The sequence below is a fragment of the Salminus brasiliensis genome, chromosome 13 (assembly GCF_030463535.1).
Source record: "Salminus brasiliensis chromosome 13, fSalBra1.hap2, whole genome shotgun sequence".
In the NCBI taxonomy this organism is placed as follows: domain Eukaryota; kingdom Metazoa; phylum Chordata; class Actinopteri; order Characiformes; family Bryconidae; genus Salminus; species Salminus brasiliensis.
In genome coordinates, this window is record NC_132890.1 from 18,243,619 (window position 1) to 18,261,068 (window position 17,450).

The window sequence follows — 17,450 nt, forward strand, 5'->3', positions numbered from 1 at the left end:
TTTTTAAAAAATGCATCATGTATAATAAGACAAATAATAATGAGGGAAATTTTCATTCAACCACAACAAAACATAAAATATTTTTGGGTAACTGGTAAATTTCAGTCTAAAAACCGGTCATGGGGTTAGTTTAACACCAAACATCCCTTCTCTATGGCACAGAATCAATCTAAAACATAGTCAATTTTACATGATGTGAGAGCAAATCTGTTTTATTAGCATCAATGTTACATGTAAAAGATGGTGCAATGCAGTACAAACTAATCAGGTAAGGTCATTTTACCTAACCAAAAAGGTACATGAAAATATAAATCAAGCACTGGCTGTAAACAAAAACAAATAAATCGGAGCTCTAAGGATGGTATACTTTGGGACCCAGGTCCTCAAGACAGGCCTAAGAGCTGCTTTTCAGTTTTAGAAATGCCAGTAAAATTAGGGTGTGGCTATTCAACTATCCCAAGGTCAATGGTCTAAAACCAGTGCATTTCATAGAAACTGTGGCTAAAACCTGTTCACAGGTGATCAGCCATGCCTGTCGATGTAAACAATCTAGACAGATGTGGGAAGAAAAAAGAACAAAAATTAAAGTCTCGTACCTTGAAGCATTGCTTTGAGTTGATCCCTCGTCTCCTTGCTTTTTGTTCTTGTTCTTCATCATCGTTATACCGTGGAGCTTTTTGCTAATGATGATCGTTAGTCCAGGTATTAACTGTCAAAAGTTGAAAGTGGAGTGAACCATCATTCAAGTTCCATCGGCTTCTTATTGCTTTAAGGACAGCAAAAGTCCTCCGGTTGCGACACAGAAGAGAAATAGCTTCGGCTCCCACATTTGAAGAGAATTTACGTTTTTACAGTAAATATTAAGCTACATACATTATAAAATTAAGTGGACACCTGCTCGGTAGTGATCGATGTCAAATATGGGTTGATAGACTTTCAATTCAATAGATCCAACAGAGCCACATGCATAAATTCTTACTGCGTCATCAGACAAAGGATGATTAAAAGATCATAAAATCAAAATACAATCGACCACACAAAATATACAATGTAAACATACCTATTCCATAGACACGTAGGTAAATGTAGCAGTACATTCACGGCGGAAAAAAACGCGATCTATTATTCCGGCAAAACGAAAAAAATATTTCCTGCAAGCTCGAATGAAAATATAACATAACATTAGAAAAGGTAAAAAAATAATAATAAACTAATCGAGAGACGGCCTTTTGAATGGAGAGTGAAGGGTCTAAAGCGCCTTGCGCGGCGCACTAAAAATGGAGGACCGCCATGGCTGCCAGAGCAAGGCAGAGAAAACAACGACGGTCTCCTCTACGCTAAAGCACTTTGTTTCGACGAAACAAAGCCCCAGAATCGACGCACGGACGTTTTTATATTCCCTCACAAAACATAATTGTCGATTACGTTTAAATACGAGTCCCTACGCGAGAACTGAAGTTAGTGAAAGTTCAGGGAGAAGTGCTATACAGAGCCCGGCGAGGCTCAGCGCGTTCCCCTTCCCAAGGCTCATCCGCCATCTACAGCTCCTTCCCAGCTCTGAGAGCTTCAGCCTTTGATTGACGTTCTCTCCATTTACCCCGCACTCAGGTGATCCACTAAAGACCCACCCCTTTCATTTTAAACTCAATCTGCTTCATTTTTGGACTTTCAATCTACACTTCAGTCTAACCTAAAGTACTGCTATAGAAGCCAGAACACACGCAGATGAGTTAGATATGAGGACTGCTGATTTTTAGCTGGTATAAAAGAAATTATTTCAGTAAGCCATCACTTCCTGCTCAGACAGGAAATGTGATTCAGGAGCCATTTTAGAATGTTGGGCTGTATGGGACACCATTTTAGAACCCGTCTGACTCTTTATATCAGCCAGTTTATTCTCCATTCACACTGAAGGCAGAGTTTAAAATTGAATTATTAAGGGGGGAGGGGAAAAAAAAAAAAAAAAAAAAAAAAACGACTTGTGCAAAATGTTGTATTGAGAATACTGTTGAAAACCCATCAGCATAAAATAAACTAATGTATTCAGATTCTATTCAAACAACTTGTTTTAAAAGCAGAACAATTTTAATGTAAAATATTTTGTATACAATGGGATAGCATGATGGTACATCTAAACGCAACTCATGTTTTAACTATCGAATTATAAAGTTGTTTTTTTTTTTTATCTGGATATGACCAGCTGAAATTATTGTAGACCTTTACAGTTCACATTAGACTGCAGTTTGTTACGCATTTATTTGAACTGCAGAACAATTAGGGCGATTGATAGAGTAACGATCATTTTAACTTCAGAGCAAGAATCAAAGCGTTTTACAATTTAATTGTGCCCAATATTGGGACAAGCATGACCGTGAACCTACCAAACTCAACATACAAAATCAACAACTCGTGCAAAAATGTTAACCAGATGAACTGTATGGAGTTTAAAAATTGAAAAACAGGTTGAACGTTGAGACTTTTGCAAACAAGAAAAGCTTCAGTATTTACCCAACCAAATGAGAGCAAGTCGGAATTGTTGAAAAACTAAAGGTTTTATTTAGTTAAGTGTTTAAAAAAAATAAAAATCAAATTTGAATGATACATGCACATATTCATTGTGTAAACAATTGTAACAAAACACCATTAAACACTTGTAAAAGAATTTAAACACACTTGTCCCATCAAAAAACAGCTGCACCATAGCATGCAAAATTGCAAATAAAGGTTTCTTTGCAATTCCAATAGCAAAATCAGAGGCGCCATCTTCCTGATAAAGCTGTGTGTCCATTCGACTGTCCAGTAGGGGGGTCTTAATGAAATCAAAAAGGAGAAGGGAAAACATGTAAACCTCATGTGCACGGACCAAAATACAACAGCTTTCTATAAAACGTATGTATGCACTGGCATCATAACACTACTTAATGTGCACAAATGTGGTCTGAACCGAAACTTCACAAGGCATTCCAAATTAGGGCACTTGGGGATAGCTAGCTTCATCAAGGGTGCTTGAAAAGCAAGAAAGTCAACTGGAAGTAAGGTAGCTTAAATATTTATTTTTGGTACAGCAACGCCAATAAATTAATACACAAAAGCATACACAACAGTTTCACATCCATGTGACTAACAAAATGCTACCACAATTCAGACTGACCATCTGACTTTCAAGGAACAAAATAAAAGCAAATGCTCTCTCATCGTGTTCCAGTGTACTATTAACTAAAATCTCGATGCAATTACAATTTATGGCAACCCACAAAACATTTCTTACCTATGACTAAAGCACTCAATGCAGCTTGAAAGTAAGCACTACTTGAGAAAACGAACGAATTACAATCACGCCACAAAAAACATGCACATTTTGAACAATCATATGTCTGTCATTGCACTTTGCGTAATGTTAACATTTGCCATTTTCTAAACTTTAGGTTTCTTGTCCGGAAAAAAATATAGTCAAACTTTGAAGAGTGAACGTTTTCTGTTCATTAATGCTAGTATCATTATGTTGTAGTATAAAATATTTAATTACATAATAATAATATTTGGTGGCTGGATTAATAAACGTTTCATGGATGTGTCTATCCAAGTTGTGAATGTTTAGTGGAATTTGATTAAAGTTACTGAGGAGTTGCGCTACCTTAACAGTGCCAACAGTGTACTACTTTGTGTATTAGTCATGTTGTAGAGTCATTAAAATCTCCAACAACAAACCTTTTGGTTGTTATGCAGCCAGTTCACTATATATGGTAAACACTACATACTAAATAGTAGTTATCAAGTGAACGGGTCTAAAATGTTTAATTTGTCCTACACCAAGGCTGCGATCTTGATTGAACGTCTAATTGGAAACTACAGCGATTAACTTCCAGGTCATGGTGCACATTTTGGTCCTTTAAAATAGCTTTGAATTAGTAGGTAAAACATCAATATTTAAGCAAACTCTGAAATTCACCTATTTTTTCTTAATAGCATTCTCCCTATTTGAATAATTACTTATATAATGTACCAGTGTATAAAAGTATGCATAATCTTAATCATAGGTATAAAAAACCTGATCTTGATCAGACACAAGCATAATGGTATTACTGCTATATGTGAGATGAATTAATTCAAAGTGGATTTGGAGGGTTGTTTGAACAGGGACCTATAAAATCCATGTTTTTTAATAAAATTCAGAAGTTTCATTCACTGGAGGGTGGATGTGATACCTGAAGTGATACTTTGACAAATGCTAAATGCCAAACTGCCCCAACAGCAAAGACACTCACGGTCTTCAAACATTGACTGAAGACTCTTCCAAGAGTAGAGTATTGTGGTATCCATACAGACTTCTGTAGTTAGTAGCGTCTAAACTTAGAGGCATCTTGTGGGTCCTAGCAGATACAAACTAGCAAAGGGTTTTTTGTTTTTAGTAAACACTGAAGAACATGTGTAGGTCGCTCTGGATAAGAGCATCTGCTAAATGCCTTAAATGTATTTTTTTTCCTTCCATGAACATAATGAATTTGTTGTGAACACTGCAATGTTTTAACACGTTTGCTGAAAAGTTCTAATTATCTACTAATTAACAGTATCTCTAGCATTTTTAGGATAATGCATTTATGGCAATCAGTAAGTAAAGAAGGTACAAATACCACAGAACGCTGAAAGAACAATGTCACTCACGTCAGTCTAGTTTTTTTAATGTGTATTGTAAACATAACAGAAGAAGTGGCAGTAATCTATCTCAGAACAAAAAATCAACAGCTAAATGAAAATCTTGTCATCTCAGGACGAAGATATGAACATGGTTACAAAGCAGAGGTCTCCATGTTTAGAGACGTCATTTACCTCCCATGAGGTTTCTATGTGAAATTGGATCAATTTCATGAGCTAGGACAGTGCACAATAAGGAAACCACAAAGCTAGTACACCCTCACTAATGGAAATGTATGTGGTTGTTAGATTACATAGAAAAATGTTGATTATTATGCAAGAGGAAAATCACTCAATCAGGAAAATTATAGCAAAAAAATAACATTAAATAACAATCTAGTAGTATTTCTTTCCATTTCTGACTGTCACTGAAGAAAAAAAAAAAACAAAAAAACAAAAAAACAAAAAAAAAAAAACTGTTTGGTTTTTATTAGTTTTTTTTTTTTTTTTTTTTTATAAATAAGGCCAACAGAGAATGTGCGTCAACCTTTTGACTCACACTACACTCCTAAGGTAGGGACAGTTACACATGCTCCACTGTGGTACAATGACAGACATATGAGGTGGCATGTCTTAAGGACCCAAAAAAAATAATTAATTGTGTACTTACCAAGTTGCCTTCTTTTCTTAGTAAGAGCATGGTGTCCTCAAGCAGACCTCTTCTGATTGCAGAAGAAAAAAAAACAAGACATTAGTTTGAAAGGAAAGCAACCAGAACTGTTAATACATCCTATTTATATAAGCCACAGTTTCAAGCAAGATTTCGGAGAAGAGCAGGGGTCCTGAGATTACCATTTTATGTACCATTGTACATATGAGCATTCTGAATTGAAAAGGTGGTAACGCCACCTATACTGCATCACTGGAGCAAACCAGTTGACAAAATATTCCTTCCGTACTATGGATTATTTTCAAATGAAACATGATCGATATGATCATCATAATTTTATACCAAACTATACTATAGTAAATACGATACACGTTGGTTAGATTGAAAAACACATTCAAAAGATAGTTACAGCTTTACTGATAATTCAATCTTTGTTCTATTAGAGAAAACTCATTAGCTGTACAATGCCAATCAGGAGCTAGCTTTAATTTATTTACATTTACCTGCAGAACTGAAAGTACTATGCAAATTTACAAAATGTAAATACAAAAAGAACTTTAACAATGGACACTTGTCCAAGTTACACATTGTTTTTTACTTTAAATTCTAATTCAAAATGATCTGCTTAGCACATTTTACTACAGTCAGTACAATTTACTGGGTGCCCAAGATTGTTAAGTGAAACAGTAATTGATCTACAAATTGTCAGTTCAGATCATTTGACTAACCACCCACGTGTATGCATCTATGAGTGTCTAAATTGTGCAGTGGTATCCATGTTATGTAATAATTACTTTTAATTGTGCAAGGTCTAATTGTCCCGATGTTATGGTGGACCATGTGACAATACACAGTCCCACGTGGTCCCAACCACTACTTTATCACATGGTATCCCAACAGCCTATGTAAAATAATGATTTGATAATTGATCACTTGATTCAGTAATTGTGAAAATCAAATGATGGGGGAAAAAAAAAAATCATTGGATCACTGTTGCTCTTTAGTTATTTTATTTTAAATATTTAAAATCTTAAAATTATATTTTGCAGAACACAATATTGTCTGCAGTGGTTAGTAAAGGACTCCGCAATATATAATTCACTAGATTTTACCAGGAATTAATGATCCTACATAATGATATTAATAATGCCCTCTCTGTGTACCCATTATCTGCCATTGGAAGATATCAAACAGCAAATAAAGTTGTAGCAGTAGTGTTTCAATTAAAATTTGCCTTGTGACATAGAACATCCTGTGATACAACTATTGTGCATGTGCTTGTTGCAATGGCTACGCTAAAACATTGTGCATCCCTTAAAAAAACAAAACCCTGCCCTCCTTGATACTCTACAATCAACAGTGAGTGGTATATATGAAAAATGCAAGCATTTAGGGACCACAGACCGGGGTACACCGAGTGCTGGGGAACAGAGCATGAAAGTCACCTCTCTGTTGAGTTGGACTGCAGAGTTTCAAACCTCCTCTGACAATCTCTGTGGGCTGGGGGCTTCATGACATGGGGGGCTTCATGACATGGGGTGCTATACCACAGTATCAGCATGCAAGCCAAATTTCATCAAGCAAATGCCAAGTGTCAGGTGGAGTGGTGTAAAGCACACCACCACGGGACTCTGGAGCACCAAAAGATGTGTTCCATGGAGCAAGGACTCTAGGTCTCTGGCTAAAGTCTGTGTTTCCCCAAACGCCAGGAGAACATTACCTGGTTGACTGCACTTTGCCAACTGCAAAGTCTGATGGAAGACATTTTGGATAGCTGTATGGAAACAGTTTGGGGAAGGCCCATTTCTGTTCCAGCATGAATGTGCCCCATGTGACAGTGGTCCATAAAGAAATAGTTGGTTTGGAGTTTGTGGAGAAGAACATGAGTGATCAGCAAAGAGCCCCGACGTCAACCCTATTATACATCTTTGGGATGAACTAGAACAGAGACTGCAAGCCAGGCCCTATCGTCCAACATCAGTGTCAGACTTCTCAAATGCCCTTGAGGGGACCTTCTCCAAATTAATGCCTGTGGATTCACAATGGGAGATCATAAAAGCTCCTGTAGATGTAATGTATAGGTGTCTTAATACTTTGGTCACACACACCTCCATTATATTTATGGACTTTGTTGTTTGACTATTCAAAACCAGTCAAATCACTATTTGATGGCCAGTTCCTGGGACAGTGGTAATTCATGGCTTCATTTTAGCTATGCAAAGATATCAATTTTTAACATTAGAAGAATTAAAGTTAAACTTTGTCATTATACGCAAGCTATTAGTTCCACCAGTTAGCTAGATAAACGCCAGTCACAACTACTGTGTTGTTTGAGTCAGTACATTTAAGATTCACGTTCCAAGTTTAGTATGGTTACTATAAACAATGCCTAAAAGCCACTTTAAAACTCCTACAATTGACTAACGCTGTAACCCCATGTCACATCACAATGCTGTACTTGATGTGGGAAATATTTATAATTTAGTTACACAAGTTAATTACTTCAGGTTTTAGTGGATTGTTAATATGCAGTTTTTCAATGTCTTACTCTGAAAAGTTGTCTTTCAAAAATATTGCTAAACCAGAAAACCAACAATATTTTGCATTTCCGTATTACTGTTGTACACAGAGACAACTTATAATTACTTTATACAATTATATATTAATACAATATAGCATTCAGTACAAACAAAAAAAATTACAAGCTACAAGTTGACCCCACCCATTGCAGATGTTAACAAATACAGTAGCTAGTGACTAGCTACCAAAATCCTATTAGCGAATTACATTTACTTCAATGCTCAAAAAGAAACACATTATTTCGTTCTCTACTACATCATTATTTCTATTCTACTTAACGTGCCTACTGCTGTATCCCAAATGGATGCAGTTACCTTTAATACTATGGTACTGCGCTATAGCTCTTTATCTTAAACCATATGTTTATTCAAACTTTTATTCAAACAATACATAGCTAAATTACAGCAGTATCCCAGCTAGGAACCAATAAAAGCCAACTTCAGCTTTCCTGTGAAAATGTCTACTTATTCCTATTAAGGAAAATACTTACAGGCATTCTTCCCCTTCCTTCTCTTCATCCATTTCAGCCATTACATAGACTAGGTACCTCTGAAGACAAAAGGAAATTGAGTATTACTAAAATATCTGACATTTTCTAATTTACAGCACACCCTAGTGGTTACAAAAACGAAAACGTCAAATTACACAACTAAAACAAAGAGAGGAAAAAAAAAAAAAAAGCAATAAAACCCACCTTACGTTGTCCCTATATGGAGAACACCCTTCCATCATGTTTTGTCCAGTTGTTCCAATGCCTGTAAAGATTATTTTAAATTAGTTTACAATATTCTTAGAAAGTAAAAGGTTATTTGTTAATAGGGTAATAAATTAGATGTTTACTTAATTTACATTTTATATTTCTTAAACACGTAAATCTCAACTGCTCAGAGAAAGATTTAAGCGTTTTAACTAAGTAAAATTAATGAAGCAAGCAAAGTACAAATACATTTCATTACTAATATGAGGTCAAATCTCAAAATAAGAAACCATGGGGGGAGGAATCAATATTCTTTTTTCCCCCCAAATTGTATATGCATATGTTTATATAGTGATGTTAACACAACCCAGAATAGACTACAACTTCCATGAACACTTTATTCACAAATCTCCCGAGAATGCTGTCCCTAGGTTGTAGAATTTTAAATACACATTAAGAAACCAAATAATGCTCTCCATGTAACTGGAGACTATTAAAAAAAATTACATGCAGTTTCCTGTGGGCAAGGAAAACCAGTTTGAACTTGACGAGTGAAATATGTATATTAACATTTCCAATAATTTTCATTGTTTTTTTGGCTTTTAACAATCTAGACTTTATGAAATCAAGTGAAAATTAACATCTTCACAGCACTAATATACAGACAAAAAGACAAAGTGAAAATATATTTCTAAAATAAAGGAAGAATGATGGTGGTTTTCTGCACCACAAAGGGTTAAAAGCCAACACCCTATTATTTTACATTGAAAATACTGCATAAATGTTAAAAGGACAACAAATTGAACTGTTCACAAAGTCTGAACATTCTCAACTTGAAAAGAAAACATCAAAGTAAAAACATAATAAATGTTTAATTTTATGCAAACAATGGGGTGAAAGAACAAATAAATAGAAAATACATTGTTTCTAAATCTTACAAAGAATTTACAGACTGACAATGTTCTTCACAGATGGTCAGAAATAAACGACATTTCAAGGTAGAAAAAGCAAACCTTGCACTAATTAGTACATTGGAAATAAATAAAAAATAAATGTAAATACGTTCTTCACAAAATAAACGTACAAAGCAACAGAATATCACTCCAAATGTTCATATTGGAAATGGCGCGGATCAGTTTGCATTTCTAACTTGGATTTTTAATTTTACTTCATTTTTTCCGTATTCAGTTTTGGCAAGGACGTTTGTCCTTTCAAGGACAAAGCACAATTTAAAATGCGTAGTCAGTTAAAAACATACTTTCCTTCGGTCGTTTTCGTTTTCTGAAACGCTTATGTTTTCCTAATCCCAAAACAATACTTTTCTCTAAAACCTCACGCCATAATCGTGTCGATATTGTCCAGTTTTACCGAGAGAAACCCGTCTTCCTTCTTTGGCGCTGGCCCCATCATGGCCATTTTCACAACACCCCTTCCAACCTTCTCCGTTTTCCACCATATTGGAAGCTCTTTTAAACAAGGCTGTTCGCGGTGTTACGACTCTGTCGGAAGGAAAATCTTACCAAGATCCGAAAGAGAAGCTCATTCTTTTCATCTGCAGGGGAAGACATGTTGCTTTTCGATGAGTTTTGGAGTTTCTTCTCAGAGTGGCGGCGCCTCGCTGCCGTGTGTGCTGCCCGCTGCCGCCGCTGTTGCTGCCTCCTCTCTTCGCTGTCTGCCTGCTTCTCCCCGCCTAAGCTCTGCTTGCAGAGGTGGGCTGCCCCAGCTCTCTGGCGTAAGCACACACAACTTCCTCTACCTCTAGCATTCTGGGTAGAAGAAGCAGGTCGTCCATTTTGGCACTTGGTTGTCAGCTGCGAGAACCTGTGATGAGCTAGAGGAGAGTAACACATGCAAAAAGATCTGTTCTTACTTTCAGACCATGTCAATGCCTCACTCTCCATTCAAACAATATAAGCAACATTTCAAACAAACAAGAAAGCTCACTACATATTTCTAGTAATAGGAGAGCAGCTACATAAACCTTGAGTTTACAATCTACTTTATAAACAGCATTTGTCTAGTAGTAATTAAAGGTGAATATGTAGTACTCTACAAGATAAGTATGCAACAAAGATCGTCTCTAATCAGCAAGCTGGGTGTTGGAGGAGAAAATATGGTGAATGCCACTCAGTATCCATCTACTGTAAGGCCAAACCATTTTGTGAATTGGTTTAGCACGTTTGTGGTGTGGTAAATCAGAGGAAATTAACTGGAAAGGCTGTCAAATTTGTTCTTATAGCTCAAAACAGAACATATAGATATCTTTTAAAGGGGCATATTGTAGTACTGTGTTAAATGTGGCCTTTTGCCTCCTAGCCTAGAAAATGTCTTATCCACAGGTTTAAAAAACAAAACAAAATAAACAACACAATGAAAACCAAATGTATTGCTCTCCACAGCCCTCCTATACGCACATTCATCAGATTGTACAAAATCTAATTATAATCATTATTATCCAATGGTAAATTCAAATTTATCAGCTGACCGCAAAAGGTTTAAAATAAAATAAATCCCAGAAATACTGTCATCCATATATAATTAAAGAAATACATAGACCATGGTCATTCAGGAAATGTGTCAAGATTGGAATTAGCTCCATTATTTTATTAATAGGGAACAAAGGGGGTTAAGGAACATGGCACAGTTTCAAGCAATTCCAAATATTTGATCCACTTGTGCAATGAAGAGTTGGACTGTTGATATTATCTTAAAGATGAGCTCCAAACACCTTCTGTAAAATAAAGCTGAACAGTTTCATTTTAACTGAAGACCAACAGATGGTTACTCCTTTTTATCACCCAAGATATCCTCATTTAATTTTAAGCACAAAAAGACATATATGTACCTAAGTACCCTTGAACAACAGTGTCATAAAAGCTACTGAATCATTTACAGCAGTTAATTAATTGTTAGTTTGAACTGTAAAAAGGTTGTCGAAGTGAATAAGGCATTGAGCAGTACAGAGCACGAGTTCACTACACAGGAGATAACTCCAGGTAGACCTTAGTGCCCTTTTTATTTACTGAGGCCCATTCCACATGAGCAAACAATATTTCCAAGTCTAACTTTGAGCTGCAGCAAACAATACAGTTTTAGCTAACCTGTGACATTTACCGCATCAGAACACACAGTATTAGACTTGCTCCTCACCAAAAAGTCTTCCTTTTAACTTGAAGCTCAGTCAGGCTTGCACTAATACCCTAATCAGTAAACCTTTGCACCTGTGAGCGTCCAACCAGTCCTACAACATTCTCATTGTAGGTGTGCCTATCTCTCAAAATTAAAAGCAAAAACAAAACACTTATACAGTGTTAGTAGACAGACAGGCCTGTCTTCATCACATAGGTTAAGTCTAAGGATCAAGAGATAATAATTTGTCTGATAATCTGATATCTGTACACATGTTGTAATATGATGAATATATATGTATAATATATAATTATATAATATAAACAGTCTAATTGCTGTTTTTGGTACAGAGTGCTATGCTTGTACAACAAAGTAAACAATTTACACTTGCACTTGCAGGTCTATACTTAACCTTCACAAAAGCCACATTATAAATTAGACTATACATACATATATATTCCAGTGAATGGCTCTATCCACAGATTTGCATAAAAAGTCTAATTTATAATGTGGCTTTTGTGAAGCTAAAAGAAAAATCAATTTTGTGTATACATATATAGTTATATATACGTATATATATTATTATATATATACGTATTATATATACTTTTTATTATATATATACGTAACTATATATGTATACACAAAATTGATTTTTCTTTTATTTAACCAATGCAAAGTACAATAGACAATTTTAAGGACCTCAGTGCAGATCTGAAAAGGATGACTGTAGACTGAACAACTGCAGATTCCAAGATCATTAGTTTAAAGTATTGGAAGTCCAAGTATAGGTAGAAGGTGTAGCCACTTTGCCACGGTCTGAAAGAAGACCCAAACTGCTGAGAGAAAGGAACACGCACCACGAAGACACAGATCTGCCATGTACTGGGAACTGCTGGAACACCAGTGTCGCTGTCTACAGGTTTTACATTGCAACTGGCTAATAGGCTGCCGTCCAAGAAAGAAGCCCTCATTTCAAAATCGCCACCTTCAAGCTCAACTCTAAAGTTTACAGCTGACCACACTAACCATATAAGGCCAATGACCAATCAGGACAATCACCTCAACCAAACATAAAATGGTGGTTGTGGAATAGATGAAGCTAAGATTATGCTATGGCTAAGATTATGCTTTTAGAATGGCCTTTCAAAATTCCTATTCCAACCCTATTGAAAAAATATGGACTTAGTCAGGAAACTATGTTTAATTGAGCGAAGGGACATTTAACAAAATATTAGGTGTGCTGTATGTGTATGAGTTGATTTCAGAAAAAGTGAGAGCAAAAAACGGTGTCTAAAAATGATTTTTCATCCTTCTACTAAAGAAAAAAAGTAACTCAATCTGCTCTAGAAAACAGTTCTAAGAAATCAGTGAAAGCTAATGATGCCATGACATTCATATCTATGATAACTGCATGTAAATGTCTGACAACTGTTGAAAGAAATATAGCACTGTATAGAAGTAGAATAGAAATGTGTATAGAAACTGGTTTGAGAACAGAAGAAAAGCTCAGTGTGCATAACACAGCCGGTATCTTAGCAACAGTAACCAAATCACTCCTAAGATCCCCCCCCCCCCTCTTTTCTAAATTCCTGCCACGTAGGCGAGTCAGACAGGAATATGTCCACAGCATGTGACTGGGGCTCTGTACAGGTACTTACATGAATCTACAGGCACACAAAGCAGCACATGCTTTGTTGGAACACAGAGGTGTGTTAGGTGTGCAAGCGGACAGAAGTCTGTTTAACATTAAAACAAGGCTTTTTTTCTGACATAGCACCTGACTACAGCGTTTCCTGTAGCTTGTTGGTGGTTTGTTTTATAGGGAAATGAACCTCTGTAAGGATTTGGAGTGATTTGCACAGAATAAGAATTCTCAGTAAAAAATACAGAGGTGAGAGATGCAACACATCTCCTTTAAAAATATATAAATCCAGTGCCAGTCAAAAGTTTGGACACACCTTAAATTTGATGGTGTTTTATAATTTTAAAAAATCTGCATTGTAGATTAATACTAAAGTTATCCAAACTACCAAACTATTAGGAGAAACATATGGAATTATTTAGCAAATATATATATATATATATTTTCTCAGTCAGCTTTATGAGGTAGTCACCTGGAATGGCTTTCAGTTAACAAACAAACTTGCCAAGAGTTAATTACTTGGATTTCTTGCCCTCTTAATGTGTTTGAGACCATCGTTGTGTTGTGAAGAGGTAGAGTTGGTATACAGTGAACAGCCCTATTGAATCATGTACTTATCCATATTATGGCAAGAACTACAAGAAAAACGACAGTCCATCATAACTTTAAGCAATGAAGCTCAGTCAATCCGAAAATGTCAAGAACTTTGAAAGTATCCTCAAGGGCAATCACAAAGACCATCAAGCGTTATGATATAACTCTCATTAGGACCACCCCAGGAAAGGAGGCCAACCTTTGTTACACAGGATACGTTCATCAGTTACCAGCCTCAGAAATCGCAAGTTAACAGCACTAGATAATAGCTAGATAATAGCCCACCTAAATGCTTCACAGAGTATTTTGGTTAGTTTAATGTAGGGGTTACAATGTAGGGGGGAAAAAAGAGGGGAAAACACATTGAAACTTTTGACTGGCACTGTATATACACTATATTGCCAAAAGTATTTGCTCGCCTGCATTCGCAAACATTTGTGAACTTTAGTGACATCTCATTCTTAATCCATAGGGTTTAATTTTATGTCGGGCCACCCTTTGAAGCTAGAACAGCTTCAACTCCTTTGGGAAGGCTTTCCACAAGGTTTAGGAGTGTGTTTATGGGAATCTTTGACCATTCTTCCAGAAGCGCATTTGTGACGTCAGACACTGATGTTGGATGAGAAGGCCTGGCTGTTCTGGCTGGCTGTCCCAAAGGTGTTCTATCGGATTGAGGTCAGGACTCAGGCCAGTCAAGTTCTTCTACACCAAACTTCCTCATCCATGTCTTTATGGGCCTTGCTTCGTGCACTGGTGTGCAGTCATGTTGGAACAGAAAGAGGCTATCCCCAAACTGTTCCTGCAAAGTTGGGAGCATGAAACTGACCAAAATTTCTTTGTATGCTGAAGCATTAAGGGTTTCTTTCACTGGAACTAAGGGACCGAACTCAACTCCTGACAAACACACCACAATCCCTCTCCACCAAACTTTGCACAGCACAATCAGACAAGTACTGCCAAACCCGCCAAACTCGTCCATCGGATTTACCATGCAGAGAAGCATAATTCACCACTCAAGAGAACTCCACTGCTCTAGAGTCCAACACAATTGTGCAGCATTGGATGCAGCTGATCGGCCATGGAAACCCATTCCATGAAGCCATCTACGCACTGTTCTTGAGCTGATCTAAAGGCCACATGAAGTTTGGAGGAAGTCCAGGCTCTGTCATTTTATGTGGCCTACCACTTTGTGGCAGAGTTATTATATCCCGAACGCTTTCGCTTTGTTATAATACCACTGACAGTTGACTGTGGAATATTTAGTAGTAGCAGTCTGCATGCCTAGGTTCTTGGGTTTATACACCCAAGGCCACTGAAGTGATTGGAACTTTGAATTCAATAATTTTATAGTGCACACACACACACACACACACACACACACATCGAATCTTTAGTGCACTGCAACAAACCTATAATGCACCTTAATTTACAGTTTACAAACAATGTATGTACAAACGTCCACTGTCCGATTTGTGTCAAGCATTTGCGCAATCGGGTAGCTCGTATCTGTCTGTGCTGCCTACAGAGGATCACAAAACGATAAAGATCCAATGTTAGTTAGGCATTTGAATGTGACAGTCGTGTCCTGTTAGACTAGAGGGTGGTTCAGTGTAGAATAGCCGCCGCCGGCTCTCGTTTTCAAGCCTTAACTGGTCTTTAACCCCTTCTTGTCTGAATTTCTTGGTCTTTTCGAATTGTCTGCTGGAGTCATTTTTAAGTGAACCATAACCTTACAGATTCACTCGAGACATTTCAGCTTATTATCATTTTTGATGATTACACAATTCATTACATTGTTTAGTCATTAATTACATTTGCATATTCATGATTTGGAATCGGCCATTTAGAGTCCAAACTAGTTCCGGTTCTTTGTTATTACCGGTATAGCAGAGTGCCCTCTGGCGTCCACTAGGTAGTGAGGAACTTTCCCAGAACGTATAAAGCATTTCCACATTACAATTCAATGTAAAACTGTAATAAAAAGTAGAATGTAAAATGTAAGTCTTTGTTTAGGTCTGCTTTATGTAGTATTAAATCCAGCTGCAGCTAATAAGGTTAAGGCTATTTAAACCTTTAAAAGGTTTTTCACACATTTCTTTTACAAATATGATTCTTTATGAAACCAAAAGTGGGCTTTCTATGGCATCACCCAAAAAACCTTTGTAACTTCTTTATTTTAAAGAATTTAAAGGATCTGAAATGAAGCAATCAAGATTTGAATGAAATGTGGACTTTTGGCTTTATTTCAAAGGGGGTTAACAAAAAAGAAAAAAGAAGTAATTGGACAAACTAACGATTATAAATATAAGAAATAGTTTTAATACTTGGATGCAAGAAATAATACTTACATACACTAGTCAAGTTAACAGCACTAGATAATAGCTAGATAATAGCCCACCTAAATGCTTCACAGAGTATTTTGGTTAGTTTAATGTAGGGGTTACAATGTAGGGGAAAAAAGAGGGGAAAAAACATTGAAACTTTTGACTGGCACTGTATTTACACTATATTGCCAAAAGTATTTGCTCGCCTGCATTCGCACGCATTTGTGAACTTTAGTGACATCTCATTCTTAATCCATAGGGTTTAATTTTATGTCAGGCCACCCTTTGCAGCTAGAACAGCTTCAACTCCTTTGGGAAGGCTTTCCACAAGGTTTAGGAGTGTGTTTATGGGAATCTTTGACCATTCTTCCAGAAGCGCATTTGTGACGTCAGACACTGATGTTGGATGAGAAGGCCTGGCTGTTCTGGCTTGCTGTCCCAAAGTTGTTCGGATTGAGGTCAGGACGTATAAAGCATTTCCACATTACAATTCACTGTAAAACTGTAATAAAAAGTAGAATGTAAAATGTAAGTCTTTGTTTAGGTCTGCTTTATGTAGTATTAAATCCAGCTGCAGCTAATAAAGTTAAGGCTATTTAAACCTTTAAAAGGTTTTTCACACATTTCTTTTACAAATATGATTCTAGTCATCTACATGAAAGGACTTGATGCAAAATAACTCTTAACTTTTAAAAACTGAGCAGGGAAGAATATGTATTTCTAATTTGCTTATAAATTCTCATAGCAGTTTGTGTCTGACAAAGCTTTCAGGAACATACAGGTCCTTCGGATATATTAATGAAAGAATGGAATTTCAGCTAAACAGCGCCATCTTGTGGTAATAATATGAAGAGCCTCGCCGTTGGCTTGCTCACTGGGGGTCTTTGATCCCTCATGTCTTAGGTTATTTTGTTCTTTGTCTGTGTCCTTTATTAATCACTATTTATGTAAAGCTGATTTGTGACGACAACAGTTGTAAAAAGCACTATACAAATAAATCTTACTTGACTTGACTCATTATTATCAGAAGACCAGACAACAGAGCCACCCGACAGTTTAGTGTGCAAATGTGAAAGGAGAAACAATGTTACACCATTGCTCCACAATTTTAACTTTACTTTATATGTGTAACTGGATAGTTCAGTGACTCCACTCCACTCACATTTACTCCAGCTGCAG

General features: G+C 36.5%; 1 protein-coding gene and 1 long non-coding RNA gene across 3 annotated transcripts in view; both read right to left on the reverse strand.

Annotated features, from left to right (window-relative positions):
• Positions 1–1,920, reverse strand: part of chd2 (chromodomain helicase DNA binding protein 2) — a 30,164-nt gene extending 28,244 nt beyond the window's left edge. Inside the window, exons 1-2 of one of the 2 annotated variants that reach the window (XM_072694552.1) lie at positions 1,061–1,920; positions 597–709 (exon numbers count right to left, since the gene is read on the reverse strand). In XM_072694552.1, the coding sequence (XP_072550653.1) occupies positions 597–658 (62 nt within the window). In that variant the 5' untranslated portion in view covers positions 659–709; positions 1,061–1,920. The remainder of the gene's footprint in view (positions 1–596; positions 710–1,060) is intronic. The other variant, XM_072694553.1, reaches the window with a different exon arrangement.
• A 613-nt stretch (positions 1,921–2,533) lies between these two features.
• Positions 2,534–17,448, reverse strand: LOC140574670 (uncharacterized). The gene is made up of 6 exons (XR_011980769.1): positions 17,434–17,448; positions 10,100–10,410; positions 8,577–8,637; positions 8,373–8,431; positions 5,303–5,354; positions 2,534–2,809 (listed from the first exon to the last, which is right to left on the reverse strand). It is a non-coding gene; the product is annotated as an uncharacterized lncRNA (long non-coding RNA).
• Between the last annotated feature and the right edge of the window lie 2 nt (positions 17,449–17,450).